Below are 27,974 nucleotides of genomic sequence, written 5' to 3'. Positions count from 1 at the left end.
AGAGGAAATCCCTGCAAATGAATTCCCTGCAAATGAATGGGGGAATTCCTTGGGGACCCCCAGGTCACTAGAATTGGTGTCCCCATTGGAAGATTTCCCCTCTCTTACTTTTTTGAGATCAACCCAAAATTTGGGATTTTCTGGTTGCTGGGGACGGGGGTCTGGTTGCTGGGGTCAAGGGTCTAGTTGCTGAGGACAGGGATCTGGTTGCTGGGGCCAAGGGTCTGGTTGCTGGGGTCAAGGGTCTGGTTGCTGGGGACAGGGGTCTGGTTGCTGGGGCCAAGGGTCTGGTTGCTGGGGTCAGGGGTCTGGTTGCTGGGGACAGTGGTCTGGTTGCTGGGGACGGGGGGCTGGCTGCTGGCGGCAGGGGTCTGGTTGCTGGGGCCAGGGGTCTGGTTGCTGGGGTCAGGGGTCTGGTTGCTGGGGACAGGGGTCTGGTTGCTGGGGCCAGGGGTCTGGTTGCTGGGGACAGTGGTCTGGTTGCTGGGGACGGGGGTCTGGTTGCTGGGGACGGGGGTCTGGTTGCTGGGGACGGGGGTCTGGTTGCTGGGGCCAGGGGTCTGGTTGCTGGGGACAGTGGTCTGGTTGCTGGGGACGGGGGTCTGGTTGCTGGGGCCAGGGGTCTGGTTGCTGGGGTCAGGGGTCTGGTTGCTGGGGTCAGGGGTCTGGTTGCTGGGGCCAGGGGTCTGGTTGCTGGAGCCAGGGGTCTGGTTGCTGGGGACAGGGATCTGGCTGCTGGACCCTGGGGTCTGGCTGCTGGGCTGCTGGTCCTGAGTTTTGGCTGTGGGGTCTGGCTGCTGGGGCCAAGGGTCTGGTTGTTGGGGACAGGGGTCTGGTTGCTGGGGCAAAGGGTCTGGTTGCTGGGGCAAAGGGTCTGGTTGCTGGGGCCAAGGGTCTGGTTGCTGGGGACGGGGGTCTGGTTGCTGGGGACGGGGGTCTGGTTGCTGGAGCTGGGCTGCTGGTCCTGGGGCCTGGCTGCTGGGGCCGGAGAGCCATCCCAGTCATAGAATTCTCCAGAAGGAAGCTGATGGATGGAGACAGAGAGGAGACTGAGCGCTGTGATCTGCAGGCTGTAGCATTAAAAAGAAAAGAAACCCCCCTCCCCCCATCTGCCTCAGCTCGCAGCGCCTGGGTGCACCTGCCCAGTATCGGCCCTGCATCCGCCTGTCACTCAGATACAGACAGAAGACAGAGCAGCCCGAGTGGCCGCCGTGGCTGTACTTCATTCGGTCGTCTTCTGTCTGTATCTGAGTGACAGGCCCAGCCGGGAGATCGCCCTCGTGGGTGTCCATGATCCCACAGCCAAATGCTGGAGACTCCCGCGACTCGCGGGAGACTTGGGATGTCTGATTATAGTTCCTCCCACACCTCTGTGGGAGGAAATAACCCCCATTGTATTATGTAGGACAGACAATAGTTGGTATAGTCCCCTCCTGGGCGGATCTCACATGACATAGCCCCGCCCATGCGGATCTCTCAGTACACACCTACTCCTCCAATATTCATAAGGATGACATATTACGGTTTACAAACCTCCCAACATTTTGAGATGGGAATGAGGGACACCTACAAACGAACGTATATAGAAATAGGCCACACCCCCTTAAAGGAGAATTAACTCCCCAAAAAAGTTTAGGTAAGCCCACAAGTGCTTTTTTGTTTATTATTATTTACCACTATTATTCCTTTATATTGGCTTTTGAAATTTACAAATGCAGCAATGTAGAAATTGGATGAAAGGTTCAGCCCCGGGAAACACTTTTTTGAAAGATAAAAGGTGCATTTTATATACATCTATATAGATCAGAGCAAAATGAGGGACAAATGAGGGGGAATGAGGGACATTTGGGAGCTATGTGGTTTATTGTGAACCTAAGAACGGGAGGAGAATAAACCTCACACTCACTACTCGGTGCTACTCCGAGTAACTAACTAAAAAAAAAAAAAAAAAAAAGGACAGTGGAACGCAAGGAAACAAAAAGTAAATCGATGGAACGCAGCTCAGTTAGCAACTTACGTCGGGGAAAGATGCGGAAGAAGGGGACGTACGTGGAGGTGGAACGCAGCGCAGGAAGACGTGAGGGGAACGTGTAGCTCTGCGCAGGAAGCGACGTCTTGTGGAACGCAACGTCCATGGAGCGCGGCGTTTAGAACGGGTCTGGGAGAGGGCGGGGCCCGGAGAATCCAGCGAACATGGCGGAGCTGGAGACAGCGGCGGAACATGAGAGGATCCTCAGGGAGATCGAGACCACCGAGAGCAACTGTATAGGGCCCACCCTGAGGTGAGAGACTGGAGAGCAACCAGAGACTGCTGTGTGGAGGGAGACAGGAGTGTCACTAGAGACAGAGACTTCTGTGTGACTGGAGACTGATATAGAGAGACTGGCCTGGGCAACTAAAGACTGACTGATGGACTGTCCTGTGTGACAAGCGACTGATAGACTGTCCTGTGTGACAAGAGAGAGACTGTTCTGTGTGACAAGAGAGAGACTGTTCTGTGTGACAAGAGACTGATAGACTGTCCTGTGTGACAAGAGACTGATAGACTGTCCTGTGTGACAAGCGACTGATAGACTGTCCTGTGTGACAAGCGACTGATAGACTGTCCTGTGTTACAGAAGACTGATAGAGAGACTGTCCTGGGCGACTAGAGACTGACAAAGAGACTGTCCTGTGTGATAAGAGACTGATAGACTGTCCTGTGTGACAAGCGACTGATAGAGAGACTGTCCTGTGTGACAAGAGACTGTCCTGTGTGACAAGCGACTGATAGACTGTCCTGTGTGACAAGCGACTGATAGAGAGACTGTCCTGTGTGACAAGAGACTGTCCTGTGTTACAGAAAACTGATAGAGAGACTGTCCTGGGCGACTAGAGACTGACAGAGAGACTGTCCTGTGTGATAAGAGACTGATAGACTGTCCTGTGTGACAAGCGACTGATAGACTGTCCTGTGTGACAAGCGACTGATAGACTGTCCTGTGTGACAAGCGACTGATAGACTGTCCTGTGTGACAAGCGACTGATAGACTGTCCTGTGTGACAAGCGACTGATAGACTGTCCTGTGTGACAAGCGACTGATAGACTGTCCTGTGTGACAAGCGACTGATAGACTGTCCTGTGTGACAAGCGACTGATAGACTGTCCTGTGTGACAAGCGACTGATAGACTGTCCTGTGTTACAGAAGACTGATAGACTGTCCTGTGTTACAGAAGACTGATAGAGAGACTGTCCTAGGCGACTAGAGACTGACAGAGAGACTGTCCTGTGTGATAAGAGACTGATAGAGAGACTGTCCTGTGTGACAAGAGAGAGACTGTCCTGTGTGACAAGAGAGAGACTGTCCTGTGTGACAAGAGAGAGACTGTCCTGTGTGACAAGAGACTGATAGAGAGACTGTCCTGTGTGACAAGAGACTGATAGAGAGACTGTCCTGTGTGACAAGAGAGAGACTGTTCTGTGTGATAAGAGACTGATATAGAGAGACTGTCCTGTGTGACAAGAGACTGATAGACTGTCCTGTGTGACAAGAGACTGATAGACTGTCCTGTGTGACAAGAGACTGATAGACTGTCCTGTGTGACAAGAGACTGATAGACTGTCCTGGGCGACTAGAGACTGAGAGAGAGACTGCCCTGTGTGACAAGAGAGAGAGACTGACCTGTGTGACAAGAGAGAGAGACTGTCCTGTGTGACAAGAGAGAGAAACTGTCCTGTGTGACAAGAGACTGATAGAGAGACTGTCCTGTGTGACAAGAGACTGATAGACTGTCCTGTGTGACAAGCGACTGATAGACTGTCCTGTGTGACAAGCGACTGATAGACTGTCCTGTGTGACAAGCGACTGATAGACTGTCCTGTGTGACAAGCGACTGATAGACTGTCCTGTGTGACAAGCGACTGATAGACTGTCCTGTGTGACAAGCGACTGATAGACTGTCCTGTGTGACAAGCGACTGATAGACTGTCCTGTGTGACAAGCGACTGATAGACTGTCCTGTGTGACAAGCGACTGATAGACTGTCCTGTGTGACAAGCGACTGATAGACTGTCCTGTGTGACAAGCGACTGATAGACTGTCCTGTGTGACAAGCGACTGATAGACTGTCCTGTGTTACAGAAGACTGATAGACTGTCCTGTGTTACAGAAGACTGATAGACTGTCCTGTGTTACAGAAGACTGATAGAGAGACTGTCCTAGGCGACTAGAGACTGACAGAGAGACTGTCCTGTGTGATAAGAGACTGATAGAGAGACTGTCCTGTGTGACAAGAGAGAGACTGTCCTGTGTGACAAGAGAGAGACTGTCCTGTGTGACAAGAGAGAGACTGTCCTGTGTGACAAGAGACTGATAGAGAGACTGTCCTGTGTGACAAGAGACTGATAGAGAGACTGTCCTGTGTGACAAGAGAGAGACTGTTCTGTGTGATAAGAGACTGATATAGAGAGACTGTCCTGTGTGACAAGAGACTGATAGACTGTCCTGTGTGACAAGAGACTGATAGACTGTCCTGTGTGACAAGAGACTGATAGACTGTCCTGTGTGACAAGAGACTGATAGACTGTCCTGGGCGACTAGAGACTGAGAGAGAGACTGCCCTGTGTGACAAGAGAGAGAGACTGCCCTGTGTGACAAGAGAGAGAGACTGACCTGTGTGACAAGAGAGAGAGACTGACCTGTGTGACAAGAGAGAGAGACTGACCTGTGTGACAAGAGAGAGAGACTGTCCTGTGTGACAAGAGACTGATAGAGAGACTGTCCTGTGTGACAAGAGACTGATAGACTGTCCTGTGTGACAAGCGACTGATAGACTGTCCTGTGTGACAAGCGACTGATAGACTGTCCTGTGTGACAAGCGACTGATAGACTGTCCTGTGTGACAAGCGACTGATAGACTGTCCTGTGTGACAAGCGACTGATAGACTGTCCTGTGTGACAAGCGACTGATAGACTGTCCTGTGTGACAAGCGACTGATAGACTGTCCTGTGTGACAAGCGACTGATAGACTGTCCTGTGTGACAAGAGACTGATAGACTGTCCTGTGTGACAAGAGACTGATAGACTGTCCTGTGTGACAAGAGACTGATAGACTGTCCTGTGTGACAAGCGACTGATAGACTGTCCTGTGTGACAAGCGACTGATAGACTGTCCTGTGTTACAGAAGACTGATAGAGAGACTGTCCTGGGCGACTAGAGACTGACAAAGAGACTGTCCTGTGTGATAAGAGACTGATAGACTGTCCTGTGTGACAAGCGACTGATAGAGAGACTGTCCTGTGTGACAAGAGACTGTCCTGTGTGACAAGCGACTGATAGACTGTCCTGTGTGACAAGCGACTGATAGAGAGACTGTCCTGTGTGACAAGAGACTGTCCTGTGTTACAGAAAACTGATAGAGAGACTGTCCTGGGCGACTAGAGACTGACAGAGAGACTGTCCTGTGTGATAAGAGACTGATAGACTGTCCTGTGTGACAAGCGACTGATAGACTGTCCTGTGTGACAAGCGACTGATAGACTGTCCTGTGTGACAAGCGACTGATAGACTGTCCTGTGTGACAAGCGACTGATAGACTGTCCTGTGTGACAAGCGACTGATAGACTGTCCTGTGTGACAAGCGACTGATAGACTGTCCTGTGTGACAAGCGACTGATAGACTGTCCTGTGTGACAAGCGACTGATAGACTGTCCTGTGTGACAAGCGACTGATAGACTGTCCTGTGTTACAGAAGACTGATAGACTGTCCTGTGTTACAGAAGACTGATAGACTGTCCTGTGTTACAGAAGACTGATAGAGAGACTGTCCTAGGCGACTAGAGACTGACAGAGAGACTGTCCTGTGTGATAAGAGACTGATAGAGAGACTGTCCTGTGTGACAAGAGAGAGACTGTCCTGTGTGACAAGAGAGAGACTGTCCTGTGTGACAAGAGAGAGACTGTCCTGTGTGACAAGAGACTGATAGAGAGACTGTCCTGTGTGACAAGAGACTGATAGAGAGACTGTCCTGTGTGACAAGAGAGAGACTGTTCTGTGTGATAAGAGACTGATATAGAGAGACTGTCCTGTGTGACAAGAGACTGATAGACTGTCCTGTGTGACAAGAGACTGATAGACTGTCCTGTGTGACAAGAGACTGATAGACTGTCCTGTGTGACAAGAGACTGATAGACTGTCCTGGGCGACTAGAGACTGAGAGAGAGACTGCCCTGTGTGACAAGAGAGAGAGACTGCCCTGTGTGACAAGAGAGAGAGACTGACCTGTGTGACAAGAGAGAGAGACTGTCCTGTGTGACAAGAGAGAGAAACTGTCCTGTGTGACAAGAGACTGATAGAGAGACTGTCCTGTGTGACAAGAGACTGATAGACTGTCCTGTGTGACAAGCGACTGATAGACTGTCCTGTGTGACAAGCGACTGATAGACTGTCCTGTGTGACAAGCGACTGATAGACTGTCCTGTGTGACAAGCGACTGATAGACTGTCCTGTGTGACAAGCGACTGATAGACTGTCCTGTGTGACAAGCGACTGATAGACTGTCCTGTGTGACAAGCGACTGATAGACTGTCCTGTGTGACAAGCGACTGATAGACTGTCCTGTGTGACAAGCGACTGATAGACTGTCCTGTGTGACAAGCGACTGATAGACTGTCCTGTGTGACAAGCGACTGATAGACTGTCCTGTGTGACAAGCGACTGATAGACTGTCCTGTGTTACAGAAGACTGATAGACTGTCCTGTGTTACAGAAGACTGATAGACTGTCCTGTGTTACAGAAGACTGATAGACTGTCCTGTGTTACAGAAGACTGATAGACTGTCCTAGGCGACTAGAGACTGACAGAGAGACTGTCCTGTGTGATAAGAGACTGATAGAGAGACTGTCCTGTGTGACAAGAGAGAGACTGTCCTGTGTGACAAGAGAGAGACTGTCCTGTGTGACAAGAGAGAGACTGTCCTGTGTGACAAGAGACTGATAGAGAGACTGTCCTGTGTGACAAGAGACTGATAGAGAGACTGTCCTGTGTGACAAGAGAGAGACTGTTCTGTGTGATAAGAGACTGATATAGAGAGACTGTCCTGTGTGACAAGAGACTGATAGACTGTCCTGTGTGACAAGAGACTGATAGACTGTCCTGTGTGACAAGAGACTGATAGACTGTCCTGTGTGACAAGAGACTGATAGACTGTCCTGGGCGACTAGAGACTGAGAGAGAGACTGCCCTGTGTGACAAGAGAGAGAGACTGCCCTGTGTGACAAGAGAGAGAGACTGACCTGTGTGACAAGAGAGAGAGACTGACCTGTGTGACAAGAGAGAGAGACTGACCTGTGTGACAAGAGAGAGAGACTGTCCTGTGTGACAAGAGACTGATAGAGAGACTGTCCTGTGTGACAAGAGACTGATAGACTGTCCTGTGTGACAAGCGACTGATAGACTGTCCTGTGTGACAAGCGACTGATAGACTGTCCTGTGTGACAAGCGACTGATAGACTGTCCTGTGTGACAAGCGACTGATAGACTGTCCTGTGTGACAAGCGACTGATAGACTGTCCTGTGTGACAAGCGACTGATAGACTGTCCTGTGTGACAAGAGACTGATAGACTGTCCTGTGTGACAAGAGACTGATAGACTGTCCTGTGTGACAAGCGACTGATAGACTGTCCTGTGTGACAAGCGACTGATAGACTGTCCTGTGTGACAAGCGACTGATAGACTGTCCTGTGTGACAAGCGACTGATAGACTGTCCTGTGTGACAAGCGACTGATAGACTGTCCTGTGTGACAAGAGACTGATAGACTGTCCTGTGTGACAAGAGACTGATAGACTGTCCTGTGTGACAAGAGACTGATAGACTGTCCTGTGTGACAAGAGACTGATAGACTGTCCTCTGTGACAAGAGACTGATAGACTGTCCTGTGTGACAAGAGACTGATAGACTGTCCTGTGTGACAAGAGACTGATAGACTGTCCTGTGTGACAAGAGACTGATAGACTGTCCTGTGTGACAAGAGACTGATAGACTGTCCTGTGTGACAAGAGACTGATAGACTGTCCTGTGTGACAAGAGACTGATAGACTGTCCTGTGTGACAAGAGACTGATAGACTGTCCTGTGTGACAAGAGACTGATAGACTGTCCTGTGTGACAAGAGACTGATAGACTGTCCTGTGTGACAAGAGACTGATAGACTGTCCTGTGTGACAAGAGACTGATAGACTGTCCTGTGTGACAAGAGACTGATAGACTGTCCTGTGTGACAAGAGACTGATAGACTGTCCTGTGTGACAAGAGACTGATAGACTGTCCTGTGTGACAAGAGACTGATAGACTGTCCTGTGTGACAAGAGACTGATAGACTGTCCTGTGTGACAAGAGACTGATAGACTGTCCTGTGTGACAAGAGACTGATAGACTGTCCTGTGTGACAAGAGACTGATAGACTGTCCTGTGTGACAAGAGACTGATAGACTGTCCTGTGTGACAAGAGACTGATAGACTGTCCTGTGTGACAAGAGACTGATAGACTGTCCTGTGTGACAAGAGACTGATAGACTGTCCTGTGTGACAAGAGACTGATAGACTGTCCTGTGTTACAGAAGACTGATAGAGAGACTGTCCTGGGCGACTAGAGACTGACAGAGACTGTCCTGTGTGATAAGAGACTGAGAGAGAGACTGCCCTGTGTGACAAGAGAGAGAGACTGACCTGTGTGACAAGAGAGAGAGACTGACCTGTGTGACAAGAGAGAGAGACTGTCCTGTGTGACAAGAGACTGATAGACTGTCCTGTGTGACAAGCGACTGATAGACTGTCCTGTGTGACAAGCGACTGATAGACTGTCCTGTGTGACAAGCGACTGATAGACTGTCCTGTGTGACAAGCGACTGATAGACTGTCCTGTGTGACAAGCGACTGATAGACTGTCCTGTGTGACAAGCGACTGATAGACTGTCCTGTGTGACAAGCGACTGATAGACTGTCCTGTGTGACAAGCGACTGATAGACTGTCCTGTGTGACAGAAGACTGATAGACTGTCCTGTGTGACAGAAGACTGATAGACTGTCCTGTGTGACAGAAGACTGATAGACTGTCCTGTGTTACAGAAGACTGATAGAGAGACTGTCCTAGGCGACTAGAGACTGACAGAGAGACTGTCCTGTGTGATAAGAGACTGACAGAGAGACTGTCCTGTGTGACAAGAGACTGATAGACTGTCCTGTGTGACAAGCGACTGATAGACTGTCCTGTGTGACAAGCGACTGATAGACTGTCCTGTGTGACAAGCGACTGATAGACTGTCCTGTGTGACAAGAGACTGATAGACTTTCCTGTGTGACAAGAGACTGATAGACTGTCCTGTGTGACAAGAGACTGATAGAGAGACTGTCCTGTGTGACAAGAGAGAGACTGTCCTGTGTGACAAGAGACTGATAGAGAGACTGTCCTGTGTGACAAGAGACTGATAGACTGTCCTGGGTGACTAGAGACTTACTGATAGACTGTCCTGTGTGACAAGAGAGAGACTGTCCTGTGTGATAAGAGACTGATAAAGAGACTGTCCTGTGTGACAAGAGAGAGACTGTCCTGTGTGATAAGAGACTGATAGAGAGACTGTCCTGTGTGACAAGCGACTGATAGAGAGACTGTCCTGTGTGACAAGAGAGAGACTGTCCTGTGTGACAAGAGAGAGACTGTCCTGTGTGACAAGAGAGAGACTGTCCTGTGTGACAAGAGAGAGACTGTCCTGTGTGACAAGAGAGAGACTGTCCTGTGTGACAAGAGAGAGACTGTCCTGTGTGACAAGAGAGAGACTGTCCTGTGTGACAAGAGAGAGACTGTCCTGTGTGACAAGAGAGAGACTGTCCTGTGTGACAAGAGACTGATAGACTGTCCTGTGTGACAAGAGACTGATAGAATGTCCTGTGTGACAAGAGACTGATAGACTGTCCTGTGTGACAAGAGACTGATAGACTGTCCTGTGTGACAAGAGACTGATAGACTGTCATGTGTGACAAGAGACTGATAGACTGTCCTGTGTGACAAGAGACTGATAGACTGTCCTGTGTGACAAGAGACTGATAGAATGTCCTGTGTGACAAGAGACTGATAGACTGTCCTGTGTGACAAGAGACTGATAGAGAGACTGTCCTGGGCGACTAGAGACTGACAGAGAGACTGTCCTGGGCGACTAGAGACTGACAGAGAGACTGTCCTGTGTGACAAGAGACTGATAGAGAGACTGCCCTGTGTGATAAGAGACTGATAGAGAGACTGTCCTGTGTGATAAGAGACTGATAGAGAGACTGTCCTGTGTGTGCTGGGGTGGTGATGGGACGGGTCTCTGGGTTGGGCTCACATGATATGTAATTAATAGTATCTGTCCATCTGTGATTGGTGTCGGCCTCATTCTCTGTGATGTGATTGGATGAATCCTCAGAGCTGTCCTCCAGTCTGTGTGCTGACCCCGCCCTCCTGTGGGATAAGGGGGTGGAGGAAGTCATGTGATGTACCTGGCGCTCTGTGTGTATTGGTGGTCTGCAGACACATGATCACTCTGGTTGTTGGTAAACTCCTTTCCTGAGAGACCCCCCGAGGGGCGCCATCGCTGGTTCTCATTCTTGTCAAAATATTTTATTAAAAGTTAGACAAGTAAACAAAATAAAAATGATGCAGTCAAAGTGATGATACCCACTCGCATATTTCCAAAGTAGCACACGTATAGCTGGATACAGTAAGATGTTATAATGGTGAAGCAATTCACTAATAATAGCTGGTAATTTGGAAATCTGATACTTTAGGTTAACATAATTTGAGATATGATCTTAATATTCCATAAAAGTATAAATAACTTGTATATAAACTTTTACAATTCTGGTGGTTCTTCTTCTATACATCTCAGTTTCCCGGCTGTCATTGGCGCCGTGTCTTCAATACACTGAGGTCCTGGATAAGCCCACAGATCAGGGTTTTGCTTTACATGGATCTTCCAGATTTCAGCTCAGAGACTCAGAAAGGATTGGAATAGTCCATGATGACAGCCAGGATGGGGGCATTTCCAGTAGGTCAGCAGTGCCCCCCTACCCCTGTGTTCCTCTCAGGATTGGTTGGGTATCTATGCTCTATTGTTTTGTATCCATTTTACAGACCAGAAACATTTAGTGTTTTTAAAAAAAAATTTTTATCCTACTTAACCATTTCAGCCCCGGTAGAATTTGCCCCCTTAATGACCAGAGCATTTTTTGAGATCCGGCACTGCGTCGCTTTAACTGACAATTGCGCGGTCGTGCAACGTTGTACCCAGACAAAATTGGCGTCCTTTTTTCCCCACAAATAGAGCTTTCTTTTGGTGGTATTTGATCGCCTCTGCAGTTTTTATTTTTTGTGCTATAAACAATAAAAGAGCGACAATCTTGAAAAAACAGCAATTTTATTTTTTTTCATACTCTCTGCTATAATACATATTTAAAAAAAAAAAAAAAAAAAATATTCATCAGTTTAGGCTGGTATATATTCTTTGAAGAAACAAAAAAATTGGTCGCACACCATGGAAGGAAGAACTTCTGTAGAATACCGTATTTGTGTTCTGTAGTCTGTTGCCTCCTGACCTGGGCCATAATATTCAAGTCTATTGGAAGGAAATTCTCTGTGTTCAAAATGCATGTCAGTAAATGTCAATGGAATACAGAGCTGCCATATCTGAAATCTATAAATGCTAGATGCCTGGCTGTTTATGGCAGTGGTTCTCAACCAGGTTGGCGTTTTGGGTTCCTCCGGGGGGGTGCTACAAGCTCAAGACCCAGTTTGTCTTGAATCAGAGATGGATGAGAAGACTCATGTGATGAGGGAAGGGGGGGATCTGATGTGATTTGGAGGACCTCTGGTGTATGGTGGGTACTGTGGTGTGTGGGGACCCCCTGACGTGACGTGGGCAGACCTCTGACGTGAAAAGCCTCTGACGAGATGGACCTCGTACGTGACGTGGGGGTGACCTCCTGAAGGGTGCCACAGCTGGGAAAAAAAGGTCAAGAAATGCTGTTCTATGTCTTCGGTTCTTGGGTGACCTAAAACAAGTACAGTATGCAGCACATGGAGGCAGAACTGCTGATATGCAGACTCTATCCCAGTCAGTGCAAAGTTTTTTTTTTTTTTTTTAAAGCGAAAATTCCCCTGTGACGTGAGCATAGTCCTCTACTTCTTCATTGCACCATTGCTCGGTGTACTTCATATAACGTCACTTTGTAAGTCTCCGCTTCTTCTTCCAGGACTACTTCTGGTTTCTCTGAGCGGGGGGTGGCCATCAGAGCTGTGTAAAGCTTTTCTGGAATCTACTAAAAGTTGGTGCAGCAGCCTTGGGATGCCTCAATGGGCCCCTCAATGGGCCTACCCCTGGCCTCTCCATGCTTTTTGTTCTTCGTTTTTGTTTTCTTACTGAGCCCCAAAAGCCTGGGGTGTTCCAATATGCTGACCTAAAATGGTTGTAAACCTCAGACATAAAATATAAACAAAGCACATCCCTCTATAGTAGGGATCCTCAAACTACGGCCCTCCAGCTGTTGCAGAACTACACGTCCCATGAGGCATTGTAAAACTCTGACATTCACAGACATGACTAGGCATGATGGGAATTGTAGTTCCTGAACAACTGGAGGGCCGTAGTTTGAAGACCCCTGCTCTATAGTGTGTACTTGTCTCAGTTAGAAGCACAAAGTGTCATTTCTGTCTGTTGCCGCCTTCCTCTGCTATCCGCATGAATCACTATTGACAAGTTTTCCTGACACCAAGAGATAAATGGTGACGGGGGAGGGAGCTCCAGCAGATTGACAACCTCGTGTGTGTGGTCTCCCTTCCCCTCCCTTCCCCTCCAATCAGCATCTCGGGGCTTTCCTCACTGAGCTCTGCAGAGCGTAGCTTCAGCTCTCCACCCTTTTTTTTTCTGAAAGCTCAGACAAGCTTTATAAGTCAGCACTTTAAACTGCTCTGGTTGCAGATAAAATGTTAGAATTTATGCAGGAGGATTTGTTGCATCTCTGTGTATCACCAGAGGCCAGTCACTTCACTTGGTATATGTAAGGGTTTACACAACCACTTGAACCAGCTGCCATTGAGTGGGACCTGGGGCATTGACTCCTGTGCCTTGCTATTGGCTGTTCAGATGGGCGCCATCCCAATAGTGGGCCAATGGAGAGGTGGGGGTAGCGCCAGGCACTTGGCTATGGTAGCTTGTAAAAATTTACATACCAAACTGCTCAGATTATGGAGCCTCCCGGGAGGAAATGCTGAGCTGACATCCAAGCAGTTGGTGGCACCACCTTTGTCTCAGCAATGGTGCTTTTCCCAGCTTTCAGCTGACTTCAGGAATCCTGTAGAATATCTTTGTCTCTATGTAGGATAACATACATTATCTCCTTCCACAGCTCTGCAATTAGAACCCAACTCTAGAGGATCCTGCAATTGTTCACTGGGTGTACCTACGTCCCAGACATTCAGTTTGCTTATATCAGGGTCTTCTCAACCTTTTTACCTCAGAGGAACCCTTGGCAAATAGTTTGAGATCTTGGGGAACCCCTGAAATATTCACAACTACAGCTCACAGAACATTGGTGTGATCAGCGAGCTGTTGATATAACAATTATTTTTAGAAATGGCATTAAATAGTAGAATAAAAATAAAACATATTTAATATGAAACTTGTGCTTGCTTTTTCTGCACAGATTCTCAATTCTGGGTCCAACTTGAGATGCACGCTCCGGTCACGGCCCTGCGCGTTACGTCACCATCACGTGACTTCATCAGGGGGAATAATGTTTGCTTTTGGGTTTAATACTGTTTTAATGAAACAGTCTGTCACCTTGCCCATTCAGGACAAAGCAATGGTGTGCCAACCCCCCAATGCTAATGACACAAACCTTGCCAGCGCTTCTTTGCCAGTTCTAAATACCCAGGTATGGGCACTAGGAGGAGCTGTGACAGTGTCTGAGTCCACCAGATGGATCCTAGATCCCAGCACCTGACACAAAGGAGGAGGTCAAATGCTCCGCAATACCCAGAGGCACTGGGTATTGTCACTGGCTTTCTTGTAGGCACGAGGGAGTGCTAGAAAGATGAGTATTGGGGGTTCCGGGGACCAGTGCTGGTACAAGGGGTGGGCAGAGAGGGCACTTGCGCTGAGCGTAGTGTTAATTTGTGTGAAAAGGGGGCGCTGGGAGATTCAGATGCTTCTCCTGCCTGGCAGATGGAAGTGGCTGTCATTCTCCTCCTGCTCTGTTCTAGTTTAAGATAAGTTACTTTCACTTTGCTCCTCCAATCATTTCACCCCCTTCACCCCCCCTCCCTCTGTCTGCTCATTTCTCCCAGCACAATCCTGCAGTTTAGACTCCCCTTACACAGATCTTCCTGCCCATCTCCTCATTCACCTTATCTCTTCTGTTTTCTTATAATCTCTGCTCTCCCCACAGCAAACCTCACTGCAGCCTCCCGATTTTTACCTCGGAGGAACCCTTGGAAAATAGTTTGAGATCTTGGGGAACCCCTGAAATGTTCACATCTACAGCTCACAGAACATTGGTGTGATCATCGAGCTTTTGATATTACAATAATTTTTAGAAATGGCATTAAATAGTAGAATAAAAATAAAACCTATTTAATGTGAAACTTGTGCTTGCTTTTTCTGCACAGATTCTCAATTCTGGGTCCAACTTGAGATAAACATTGTACATGGAGCTGCAGGGTGTGGGGTACAGGGGATCGGGGGCATGCTACATGATGGAAGTAGGTGACCCTATGTGGGGGTAGGGCATGCTACATGATGGAAGTAGGTCACGTTATGTGGGGGTATGACATGCTACATGATGGAAGTAGGGCACAATACATGATGTAAGTAGGTCACGTTACGTAGGGGTAGGGCACACTACATGATGGAAGGGCACGCTACATGATGGAAGTAGGTGGGGGTAGGGCATACTACATGATGGAAGTAGGTGACGTTACGTGGGGGTAGGTCACATTACATGGTGGGGGTAGGGCACACTACATGATGGAAGGGCACGCTACATGATGGAAGTAGGCGACGTTACGTGGGGGTAGGGCACACTACATGATGGAAGTAGGTGATGTTACGTGGGCAGTAGGGCACACTACATGATGGAAGTAGGTGACGTTACGTGGGGGTAGGTCACACTACATGGTGGGGGTAGGGCACACTACATGATGGAAGTAGGTGACGTTACGTGGGGGTAGGGCACACTACATGATGGAAGTAGGTGACGTTACGTGGGGGTAGGGCACACTACATGATGGAAGTATGTGACGTTACGTGGGGGTAGGGCACACTACATGATGGAAGTAGGTGACGTTACGTGGGGGTAGGTCACACTACATGGTGGAGGTAGGGCACACTACATGATGGAAGTAGGTGACGTTACGTGGGGGTAGGGCACACTACATGATGGAAGTAGGTGACGTTACGTGGGGGTAGGGCACACTACATGATGGAAGTAGGTGACGTTACGTGGGGGTAGGGCACACTACATGATGGAAGTAGGTGACGTTACGTGGGGGGTAGGGAACACTACATGATGGAAGTAGGTGACGTTACGTGGGGGTAGGGCACACTACATGATGGAAGTAGGTGACGTTAGGTGGGGGTAGGGCACACTACATGATGGAAGGGCACGCTACATGATGGAAGTAGGCGACGTTACGTGGGGGTAGGGCACACTACATGATGGAAGTAGGTGACTATACGTGGGCAGTAGGGCACACTACATGATGGAAGTAGGTGACGTTACGTGGGGGTAGGGCACACTACATGATGGAAGGGCACGCTACATGATGGAAGTAGGTGACGTTACGTGGGGGTAGGGCACACTACATGATGGAAGTAGGTGACTATACGTGGGCAGTAGGGCACACTACATGATGGAAGTAGGTGACGTTACGTGGGGGTAGGTCACACTACATGGTGGGGGTAGGGCACACTACATGATGGAAGTAGGTGACGTTACGTGGGGGTAGGGCACACTACATGGTGGGGGTAGGGCACACTACATGATGGAAGTAGGTGACGTTACGTGGGGGTAGGGCACACTACATGATGGAAGTAGGTGACGTTACGTGGGGGTAGGGCACACTACATGATGGAAGTAGGTGACGTTACGTGGGGGTAGGGCACACTACATGATGGAAGTAGGTGACGTTACGTGGGGGTAGGTCACACTACATGGTGGAGGTAGGGCACACTACATGATGGAAGTAGGTGACGTTACGTGGGGGTAGGGCACACTACATGATGGAAGTAGGTGACGTTACGTGGGGGTAGGGCACACTACATGATGGAAGTAGGTGACGTTACGTGGGGGTAGGGCACACTACATGATGGAAGTAGGTGACGTTACGTGGGGGGTAGGGAACACTACATGATGGAAGTAGGTGACGTTACGTGGGGGTAGGGCACACTACATGATGGAAGTAGGTGACGTTAGGTGGGGGTAGGGCACACTACATGATGGAAGTAGGTGACGTTAGGTGGGGGTAGGGCACACTACATGATGGAAGGGCACGCTACATGATGGAAGTAGGTGACGTTAGGTGGGGGTAGGGCACACTACATGATGGAAGTAGGTGACGTTACGTGGGGGTAGGGCACACTACATGATGGAAGTAGGTGACGTTACGTGGGGGTAGGGTACACTATGGGGAACACCACAGGGCACATTATATTACCAGTTTACTTCATATGCAGAGCAACGCAGGGAAGCAGCTGTGATAGTGCTGGCTCAGGTGTGTTGTTCCCCAACGGCCCCTCCCCCGTCTGTCCCAAATGATGTCACATACAAGCACCTGAGATAGACAGGAGTGGAGGAGCGTCCGGTTGGGAACAGGGTGACACAGCCAGCGCGATCATTGCCGCTTCCCTCTGAATGTGTCGGCAGAGGGGGATGTGATCTACCTGTCATCTGCTTGTGACTGACAGGAAGATTTTGGTGGAACGTTTGGGGGTCCGCTTGAGAAACCCCGGTTTATATGGACTTTCCAGCTGTGAAGTTGGGGCTCCAATGTGCATCTCTCTCCATCTATCAGAAAGGTGCAGCTCATAATAATGCGATGGGAGGGTGTACAGATAGAACCCGCATAACTGCATGTTGATTCTCCTGGTTTTGAAAGCTCCTGTGTCACGTGGGGGGTAAAGAAGGTCCCTGTAGGATCTGTCAGTTTGCTTTTAAGGCTACTTTCACACTGGGGCCCGCCTGTACGTTAGCGATAAAGCTCCGCTTGTTTTGGCGGCACTTTAGCAACGCTTTTTGGCTGCTAGCGGGGCTCTTTTAACCCCCCGCTAGCGGCCAAAGAAAGGGTTAAAAGCGCCCCGTGTTACTTTTCAGGCGCTGCCCATTCATTTCAATGGGCAGGGTGCTAAATAACAGCGCTCCCAAACCGCTCCAAAGATGCCGCTTGCAGGACTTTTCCTAACGTCCCGCAAGTGTACCGCCCTTCCAGTGTGACAAGTGACGCCAAAATGAATGAGAGGCGCTTTACAGGCGCTATTTCTAGCGCTAAAACGACTGAAAAAACGCCTCAGTGTGAAAGGGATCTAAAGTAGAACTATAATCAAAACTTTTATTTTTAGTTTTCTCCTAATTTTGGAAAGGGTAAGGGAGTCTTCTTTTTTTTTTTTTTTTTTTTTTTTTTTAACTTATTTATTTTTTGCCATCTGTGTCCCACTGGGGGAGATTTCCATTCACTTCCTGTCCCATAGCCAAAACAGGAAGTGAGAAGAAATCCCTACAACTTGAGGTCACCAGAACTAGTGTCCCCATTGGAAGATTTCCCCTTTTATTCCTGTGCTGGTGACAACCCAAAATTTTGGGATTTTTTTTTTTCTCTTTCAATGGTAAAACAGAACAAATGGGGTAAATCTCCCTAACTGGGGCACAGACACAGCCATAAAATCCGATAGGGTGAAGAAAACGAAGGATGGCCGCACTCCCATACACAATGCGATTTTAGAATTTATTGGAAAAGCAAAAATCTGACAGGGGATCTAATCCCTCTGCACTCCAAAAAACAAATCCAAAAAGAACAAAGTTTTGCCTTTTAGTTAGACGTTAAGGCCCCGTACCCGTAGGTGGGTCTTCATTTGGACACTGTGAAGGTTTTCCCATAACATTTCGGTGGAGAAGCTGCCGGCGGGTGAAGGGTGGTAAATGGTTTCATGTGCTCACTGAATCTGATTACAGACCGAGATCAGACAATGTGTCCGAGACATTAAAGGGAATTCATGGTCCTTTTGATGTTTAAAGATCCCATAAAGAGTGATCAGACTGTAAATAATCTTCTAATGTGTGTTCAAGTCTTTAAAGTGTTCTTAAACCTAAAATCAAAAAAATGTCAGATACCCTGTTTCCCCGAAAATAAGACCTAGTGTGATTGTCGGTGATGGCTGCAATATAAGCCCTAGTTAAGCCCTTGTAGGTCTTATTTTCAGGGTAGGGCTTATTTTCGGGGGAAACAGGGTATTGCAGCTTGCCAATCATTAGATGTGGCGGCTGCATTAGTTTTCTTTTTTTTTTTTTAGGCTTTCATCTCCTTCTGTTTTCACTTGGTGATCTGGCCAGTAATACACCTCCTGTATTAGAGCGCCCCCCCCGACTGTGGATGAAGGAGCACAGGGGGGCACCCTTGGACAGTAGCATTGCCAGTCTGGGAGGGGGGTGTTAGATGGACTAGTAGATTTAGATACACGAGCAAATCAAAGCTAAACTCCAGCTCACACTTTATAATCAGTTACTGCAATTGTTGTGTTCCCTTTTTTTTTTTTTTTTTTTGAGATAAAGGTTTTACATAAAGGAATAAAAGCTGATGACTGTAAGCACCCCCGTTAGTGTTTATTGGTTTGTCTCCTCTCTGTGACTGATACATTCTGCTAGAGAGCTGTTTTTTTTTTTGAAAAACAGACTTACGAACTGGATCACCAGATGAAAATAGAAAGAAAGTCTAAAAAAAAAAAAAGAAAAGTAATGCAGCCATCACATCTAAGAATTGGTAAGCTGCAATATAATAAATGATGATACTGGAAAGAGTGTAGCGTTGCTGCAAATTCTAAGAAACTATTATAGATAGTATGTGACGGCACGCAGCGGGGAACACACAGCTATTGAAATGAAAGCTGTGATGTTCCCGGCGCTCTAATCAACCAGGCGGATGACCCCCCCCCTTTTCCCCTCCTTTACCTCCATTCCCCTTCTCTTTCTCTTTACCCCAATACTGCCTTGTTCTGCACTGTCTGTGTGGAGGCAGCCATCTTGGCAGAGGCAAACCTTTGCTTCCTCATTACCACCTTTCCTTCATCCTCCTCTTTACCCTCTCCCCCATTCCTTCCCTTCTCCTCCTCATTATCCTCTCCCCCCATTCCTTCCCTTCTCCTCCTCATTATCCTCTCCCCCCATTCCTTCCCTTCTCCTCCTCATTATCCTCTCCCCCCATTCCTTCCCTTCTCCTCCTCATTATCCTCTCCCCCCATTCCTTCCCTTCTCCTCCTCATTATCCTCTCCCCCCATTCCTTCCCTTCTCCTCCTCATTATCCTCTCCCCCCATTCCTTCCCTTCTCCTCCTCATTATCCTCTCCCCCCATTCCTTCCCTTCTCCTCCTCATTATCCTCTCCCCCCATTCCTTCCCTTCTCCTCCTCATTATCCTCTCCCCCCATTCCTTCCCTTCTCCTCCTCATTATCCTCTCCCCCCATTCCTTCCCTTCTCCTCCTCATTATCCTCTCCCCTCATTCCTTCCCTTCTCCTCCTCATTATCCTCTCCCCCCATTCCTTCCCTTCTCCTACTCATTATCCTCTCCCCCCATTCCTTCCCTTCTCCTCCTCATTATCCTCTCCCCCCATTCCTTCCCTTCTCCTCCTCATTATCCTCTCCCCCATTCCTTCCCTTCTCCTCCTCATTATCCTCTCCCCCCATTCCTTCCCTTCTCCTCCTCATTATCCTCTCCCCCCATTCCTTCCCTTCTCCTCCTCATTATCCTCTCCCCCCATTCCTTCCCTTCTCCTCCTCATTATCCTCTCCCCCCATTCCTTCCCTTCTCCTCCTCATTATCCTCTCCCCCCATTCCTTCCCTTCTCCTCCTCATTATCCTCTCCCCCCATTCCTTCCCTTCTCCTCCTCATTATCCTCTCCCCCCATTCCTTCCCTTCTCCTCCTCGTTATCCTCTCCCCCCATTCCTTCCCTTCTCCTCCTCGTTATCCTCTCCCCCCATTCCTTCCCTTCTCCTCCTCGTTATCCTCTCCCCCCATTCCTTCCCTTCTCCTCCTCGTTATCCTCTCCCCCCATTCCTTCCCTTCTCCTCCTCGTTATCCTCTCCCCCCATTCCTTCCCTTCTCCTCCTCGTTATCCTCTCCCCCCATTCCTTCCCTTCTCCTCCTCGTTATCCTCTCCCCCCATTCCTTCCCTTCTCCTCCTCGTTATCCTCTCCCCCCATTCCTTCCCTTCTCCTCCTCGTTATCCTCTCCCCCCATTCCTTCCCTTCTCCTCCTCGTTATCCTCTCCCCCCATTCCTTCCCTTCTCCTCCTCGTTATCCTCTCCCCCCATTCCTTCCCTTCTCCTCCTCGTTATCCTCTCCCCCCATTCCTTCCCTTCTCTTCCTCGTTATCCTCTCCCCCCATTCCTTCCCTTCTCCTCCTCGTTATCCTCTCCCCCCATTCCTTCCCTTCTCTTCCTCGTTATCCTCTCCCCCCATTCCTTCCCTTCTCCTCCTCGTTATCCTCTCCCCCCATTCCTTCCCATCTCCTCCTCTTTATCCTCTTTCATCCCTCCCTTCTCCTCCTCTTTTTATCCTCTCCCCCATTCCTTCCCTTTTCTTCCTCCTCCTCCTTTATCCCCCCCCTTCTTCCCTTCTCTTCCTCTTTATCCCCCCCCCCCCCTTCTCCAAGTTAACAGATTATTGACTAAAGGCTACAATGTTCACTGTTAACTTCCTGTAGTTCAGGGAAGTGGTGCTGACAGGGCAGGGGACAGCAGCATTGATAGTTGTAAATTGCAAGTTCCGTGGTAAGAATTTTAACAGATTCTTGGGGAATGTTTATTTTATTGTATTAAGCTAAATAACACTAAGGATTTGGTAGAAATTCAGTCCTTGTGTTGGTGTGCGGCTCCTCCTCCCTCCTCCCTCCCCCCTCTCCCCTCTCCTCCCTCCCCCTCCCCCCTCCCCTCTCCTCTCCTCTCTCCTCTCTCCTCCCTCCTCCCTCCTCCTCCCCTCCTCCCCCCTCCTCCTCCCTCCTCCTCCCTCTCCCCTCTCCTTCCACCTCCCTCCTCCTCTCCTCCTCCTCCTCCCTCTCCCTCTCCTCCCTCCTCCTCTTCTCCTCCTCTTCTCCTCCTCTTCTCCTCTCCTCTCTCCTCTCCTCTCTCCTCCCCTCCCTCCTCCCTCTCCCCTCTCCTCCCCCCCTCTCCTCCCCCCTCTCCTCCCCCCCTCTCCTCCCTCCTCCCTCCTCCCTCCTCCCGTCTCCTCCCTCCTCCCTCCTCCCTCTCCTCCCTCCTCCCTCTCCTCCCTCTCCTCCTCCCTCCTCCCTCTCCTCCTCTCCTCCCTCTCCTCCTCCCCTCTCCTCCCCTCTCCTCCCTCTCTCCCTCTCCTCCCTCTCCTTCTCCCTCTCCTTCTCCTCTCCTTCTCCCTCTCCTTCTCCCCTCTCCTCCCCCCTCCTCCTCCCTCCTCCTCCTCTCTCCTCCTCTCTCCTCCCCTCTCCTCCCCTCTCTCCTCCCTCTCCTCTCTCTCCCTCTCCTCCTCCCTCTCCTCTCTCTCCTCCCTCTCCTTCTCCCTCTCCTTCTCCCTCTCCTTCTCCCCTCTCCTCCCCCCTCCTCCTCCCTCCTCCCCCCTCCTCCTCCCTCCTCCTCCCTCCTCCTCCCTCCTCCTCCCTCCTCCTCTCTCCTCCTCTCTCCTCCCCTCTCCCCTCCCTCTCCTCTCTCCCCTCTCTCCTCCCTCTCCCCTCTCTCCTCCCTCTCCCTCTCTCCTCCCTCTCCCTCCTCCCTCTCCCTCCTCCCTACTTTCCTCCCTACTCTCCTCCCTCCTCCCTACTCTCCTCCCTACTCTCCTCCCTCCTCCTACTCTCCTCCCTCTTCCCTCTCCTCCTCTCCCTCTTCCCTCTCCTCCTCCTCCCTCTTCCCTCTCCTCCTCCTCCCTCTTCCCTCTCCTCCTCCTCCCTCTTCCCTCTCCTCCTCCTCCTCCCTCTTCCCTCTCCTCCTCCTCCTCCCTCTTCCTTCTCCTCCTCCTCCCTCTTCCCTCTCCTCCTCCTTTCTCCTCCCCTCTCCTCCTTTCTCCTCCCTTCTCCTCCTCCTCCTCCTCCTCCCCTCCTCCCCCTCTTTCCTCTTTCCTCTTCCCTCTCTCCCCCCTCCCCTCTCTCCTCTCTCCCCCCTCTCCTCTCTTCCCCCTCCCCCCCTCCTCTCTCCTCTCTTCCCCCTCCCCCCCTCCTCTCTCCTCTCTTCCCCCTCCCCCCCCTCCTCTCTCCTCTCTTCCCCTCCCCCCCTCCTCTCTCCTCTCTCCCCCCTCCTCTCTCCTCTCTCCCTCCTCCTCTCTCCTCTCTCCCTCCTCCTCTCTCCTCTCTCCCTCCTCCTCTCTCCTCTCTCCCCCCTCCTCTCTCCTCCCCCCCCTCCTCTCTCCTCCCTCCCCCCTCCTCTCTCTCCCTCCCCCCTCCTCTCTCTCCCTCCCCCCTCCTCTCTCTCCCTCCCCCCTCCTCTCTCTCCCCTCCCCCCTCCTCTCTCTCCCTCCCCCCTCCTCTCTCTCCCTCCCCCCTCCTCTCTCCCCCCTCCCCCCTCCTCTCTCCCCCCTCCCCCCTCCTCTCTCCCTGCCCCCTCCTCTCTCCCCTGCCCCCTCCTCTCTCCTCTCTCCCCCCTCCTCTCTCCTCTGTCTCCCCTCCCTCCTCCTCTCTCCTCTGTCTCCCTCCCTCCTCCTCTCTCCTCTGTCTCCCCTCCCTCCTCCTCTCTCCTCTGTCTCCCCTCCCTCCTCCTCTCTCCTCTGTCTCCCCTCCCTCCTCCTCTCTCCCTCTCCTCTCTCCTCTGTCTCCCCTCCCTCCTCCTCTCTCCCCTCTCCCCTCTCCTCTGTCTCCCTCCCTCCTCCTCTCTTCTCTGTCTCCCCTCCTCTCTCCCTCCTCCCTCCTCCTCCCATGGACTTGTCTCTGCTTTGTTTTCTGTGCCCCGGAATAACAGCGCTCTATATTTAGGTGCGGAGAGACACAAATAAAACTTTATTTTTAGACTGGCAGTGTTGAGTAATGAGCGTCAAGTCCCTGTAAATGCGGAAGATGCATTGTCCTCTGTGCTGCTATTATGAGGCTGGCACTGAAATCGAGGAAGAGGCTCATTTTCTCATGGGGGGGGGTGTAGACGGAGAGTGACTGAGAACACAGACTGGGGACCTTCAATTACAGCAGGAGATTAATATCCGGGCGTCAGCGGCAAAGCACTTCACAGGCGTGGGACAAATATTTACAGTCCTTCTTGTTGTGGCCGTAGGGCCAGATTTATCAACTTGGCGAGGCTGTGCGAGATCAGGAGATGGATTTACTATATTACTTCTCACCCGGTTGTTGGTCGCTTGCGGAGTGGCCCCATTTTCTTGAATGGGTTGCGTTTTGTCAGTACTAAGCCTGGCGAAGAGCTTGGTCATGCAAAACCCTATAGTTGGGCCACACTTTTACCCCCCCCCAAAAAAAACAGCTGCCCCCTTTAAGTGCAGAGGCTGCGTCTAGAGGTGTACACCAGGGTGCCAGGTCACCATGGCGCCCAGAAATTGTGTCCTGGCACCTGGGCTTTTGTCAGCCCATTCACTATTGGCACCAAGCACCTTTTTAGCCCTTGTTCACACTGCCGCGGCTTGCAATCCGGCATCCCTGCGTGACTTCATCGCGGCTTGCATACGATTTCTTTAACAGAAGTCAATGCAAAGTTGTGTTGAAGTCGCACCAAAAGTAGTAAAGGGACCTTTTTCTAAGTCGGGGCGACTTGAGTCCTACCGATTAGAACAGTTCCATTGCCGTTAATGGGGCGCGACTTGTCTAGTGACTTTGAACCTTCAAGTCACATGACAAGTGGCGGCAGTGTGAACCGGGGCTTAAGACCCCCCCTAACAGCCTCCTCACTGCTGCCATCCCCTGTGCATGTATATCTGTCTTGTGTAACATCCGCCGCCGCTGCCGTGCCACCCACAGTCGCCGGTGTGCATCTCCGTACACATGAAATATCCGTACACAGTCCTGGAAGCTGTGTAGAAGCATAATCTTTGCAGGGGCTCCTGGCCATTGGTTAGCGCGGTCATGTGACCCTGCTGGAGACTTTTGTCTTGGAAGAAACAACAGACTCTCCCTGGTCAGTGCTGTTGCATGATTGTGCGATTTTTAGAATGCGACTTTACACTCTCTGGAACGTAGTTGCAATCAAAGTAGCGCAGGCACCCTTTTTCAAAGTCGCTACGACTTTAAAAGAGAAGCGTGGTTGTTATTTTATTTTTGTTCGGTTTCATACTTGCCTAGATGGATGCAGCCTCTGTCCCCCCCGGGGTCTCTGCACTGAGAACTGAATCGCCGATGGGTCGGTTCTCACAGCTCCCCGAGCAGAGAGCTAATGACTGTCAATCAACAGCTCTCTGCTCTGAGACGGGCATCAGTCCAGGCACTTGGCGGATCCTGACTTTATTGTCGGGATGACATGGTGCCTGGACTGATGCCTTGACATCACCAGAGAGCGGACCTCAGACTACTCTCTGTTGAAAACGGGCCACAGGAGTATATATACATAATGTGTGTGTGTATATATGTGTGTATATATATATATATATATATATGTATGTATGTGTGTGTGTGTGTGTGTGTGTGTGTGTATATATATATAATATACTCACATTTATATACATTTTTATATATATTAGTGTGTGTGTGTATAATATGTGTGTGTGTGTATGTATATATGTATATATATATATATATATATATATATATATATATATATATATATATATATATAATATATTTATATTTATATTATATTATATTATATTTTATGTATGTGTGTATGTATGTTCGGGGTTCTAAGCAATTTTCTAGCAACAAAATGACACCAAATGTCAGAAAAAGGTTCATTTTAAAAAAGATAAATAAAAAATAACACATGTTATACTTGGCACCTCTGTGGCCCCCGATCCTCCTTTTCTGGGGTCCCCCCCCCCCGTGCTGCTCCTCCTCTTCTTGAGCGCCTCCAGAAAAATCTGTAAGGTGAATTTATACAGGACGCCCCCCGCTGACCTGATCACCTGCACTGACACATCGGGTCACCGCCGGGGGCTTGGAAACCCCCTGCAGCTTAATCTCCAGAACGTACCTCATCAGAGGTATGTTCAGGAGCATTATGATTGGTTGTGCCGTCACGCGGGCGACGCCGACCAATCATAACCCGCGTAGCCCGTCCTGTCACCGCGGCCGAAGAGGAGAAATAGCCGCTAGGATTTCAAACCCCCCCCCCCCCCCGGGACCGGTACAGCGGCCATACGAGCCGTCAGTGCGGGGGATCACCGGACTCCAGGTTAGCGGGGACCAGGGGGGGGGGGGGGGGGGTCCCCAGTGTAAGTTCACCTTAGAGATTTTCTGTAAAGGTGAACTTGCACTTTAAGTAAATAGTGTATACAATTCATATTGTAATTTAATGTTATTAAAAATGATCTTTCCTTTACCATCTGCAGCTCTTATTATTTTCTGTAAAATTAAATATGGCAACTTGGAGGTGCTCTGTATATAGCCCCCCCCCCCCCAAAAAAAAAATGTAATTTCCTCCTTGTGTGATTGGCTCACTGTTTTTCCCAGAAATCTGCACTAAGAAACAAGTCATCTATTTGGCATCCCCTGCAACAAAAATGTCATTTTTGGTGAGATACTGCCAAAGTGAAATAATGTCTAAAGGGATGCAGACCCAGCCACTTTACTCATTAGAGCCCTGCAGGTGCAGCAGCTGAAATCACTCCCATACAGATTCCCTCAGTATATGGACACAGACAAACAAACATATTTCTTCAGAATAACAAAAAGTGGGAACCTACAACAAAGGTTGTTCTAATCCTTGCGATGTACAGAGATCTCCCGGAGGGAATGTTCTTTTCTCAACACAGGTGGAGTTACTCTTTATGTTTTGCTCTTTAGCCATACTGGGATTACTATTGCTATAAGGTTCTTGTGGTTTCTGGCGGTGAAGTTGTTTGTTGGAAACTCTATAACTAAGTGAGAGTGACACTGAAGAGCTCTACTTGGTGACAATGAGGACTCTGTGATGTTTTTCTTGTCCGTCACACTTTTCTAATCTGTGTTATTAGAGGCTGGGTGTGACCCCCATCCCCCCACACCCCCCCTCCTCCCCTCCCCCAAGTCTCCGAGCGCTGGATGTTGGCTGTAACCTCAGTTACATAAAATAAGTCTCTTATCAAAGGCGAGCTATGAACTGTTTTTAAATTATTAAGATATTTGTAATTCTGTTTGGTCAGTATTGCAGTCCACTTGCCCCCCCCCACACATTGTATACAGTATAATCACTTCAGCTCCAGAAGGTTTTACCCCCCCCCTTCATGACCAGGCCATTTTTTGCTATTCAGCACTGCGCTATTTTAACTGGCTATTGCGCGCTGTACGCATATAAAATTCCGCTCCTGTCCCCCCCCCCCCCCCCTCCATGGGCCGCTCCTGTCCCCCCTCCTCCGTGGGCCGCTCCTGTCCCCCCTCCTCCGTGGGCCGCTCCTGTCCCCCCTCCTCCGTGGGCCGCTCCTGTCCCCCCTCCTCCGTGGGCCGCTCCTGTCCCCCCTCCTCCGTGGGCCGCTCCTGTCCCCCCTCCTCGCTCCTGCCCTGGCAAAATGGGGGACAGGAGCACCCCTGACTGCCCAAGTATCAGTTTAGGCATCAAAGCATTTGCCCTAGTCCCACTATGAAATCGCTGATAACCGCCATTACTAGTATAGAATAAATAAAAATTCCACTTTATATCTCGTAGTTTGTAGATGCTAAAACTTTCACGCCGTTTATGAATGGAGAGGAGCCTCTGTCTCCTCTCCATTCATCTTCAGTGCAGCTGAGGCTGCAGAGAAAGGGACTGGGGAATCTGTGTCCTTAGTCTCCTTTTCTGTCTCAAAGGGAAGATGTTAGGGGTCTGTTAAGAGAATAAAAAATAAATATTTGTAATAAATAGTTAAAAGGTTAAATTGTAAAAATAATAAAAAATAAAATAACTCACTGACACCGTCCCCCCCCCCAAAAAAAACAAAAACAAAAACAAAAAAATATAAAAAACTAACACAGTCCACACATCGTCATCAGTACTGCAGATCGGTACTTGTACTCATTCTAAAGTGGTATCGGGACAACCCTAAGGGTCCTTTCACACTGGGGCGGGCGTCGGCGGTAAAGCGTCGGTATGCAGCCGCTAGCGGGGCGGTTTTACCCCCGCTAGCGGCCGAGAAATGGTTAAAAACCACCGCAAAGCGCCTCTGCAGAGGCGCTTTGCCGGCGGTATAGCCGCACCGTCCCATTGATTTCAATGGGCAGGAGCGGTATACACTCCGTTCCTTCACCGCTCCGAAGATGCTGCTGGCAGGACTTTTTTTACCGTCCTGCCAGCGCATCGCTCCAGTGTGAAAGCCCTTGGGGCTTTCACACTGGAATGAAAGCAGCGGCACTTTCGGGTCGGTTTGCAGGCGCTATTATTAGCACAATAGCGCCTGCAAACCGCCCCAGTGTGCAAGGACCCTAAGTAGGACTGTGATAGGGCGGCGGGCAATCAGATCTCTCCATAAAGAGGACCTGTCACAACCCATGCTGTCACAAATGATGTTCATCCCTTGTGAAAGCATTAAAGTCGATTACAAAAAATTAAAGTGACAGTATAAAAATTAAAAGTTTCTAATAAAAAATGTTTAGAAGTGCCCCCAAACCAAGTGCTTATGCAGGAGAGC

The 27,974-nt window shown here is 49.7% G+C and overlaps 1 protein-coding gene across 1 annotated transcript in view; it reads left to right on the top strand.

The window, feature by feature from the left end:
• The first annotated feature begins 1,343 nt into the window (after nucleotides 1-1,343).
• Nucleotides 1,344-27,974, top strand: part of EXOC6B (exocyst complex component 6B) — a 443,087-nt gene continuing 416,456 nt past the window's right edge. Inside the window, exon 1 of the mRNA XM_073611059.1 lies at nucleotides 1,344-2,282. Within this exon, the coding sequence (XP_073467160.1) occupies nucleotides 2,194-2,282 (89 nt within the window). The 5' untranslated portion in view covers nucleotides 1,344-2,193. The remainder of the gene's footprint in view (nucleotides 2,283-27,974) is intronic.

Source organism: Aquarana catesbeiana, linkage group LG01 (genome assembly GCF_042186555.1).
Source record: "Aquarana catesbeiana isolate 2022-GZ linkage group LG01, ASM4218655v1, whole genome shotgun sequence".
In the NCBI taxonomy this organism is placed as follows: Eukaryota; Metazoa; Chordata; class Amphibia; order Anura; family Ranidae; genus Aquarana; species Aquarana catesbeiana.
This window is presented reverse-complemented; position numbering and strand designations above follow the sequence as displayed.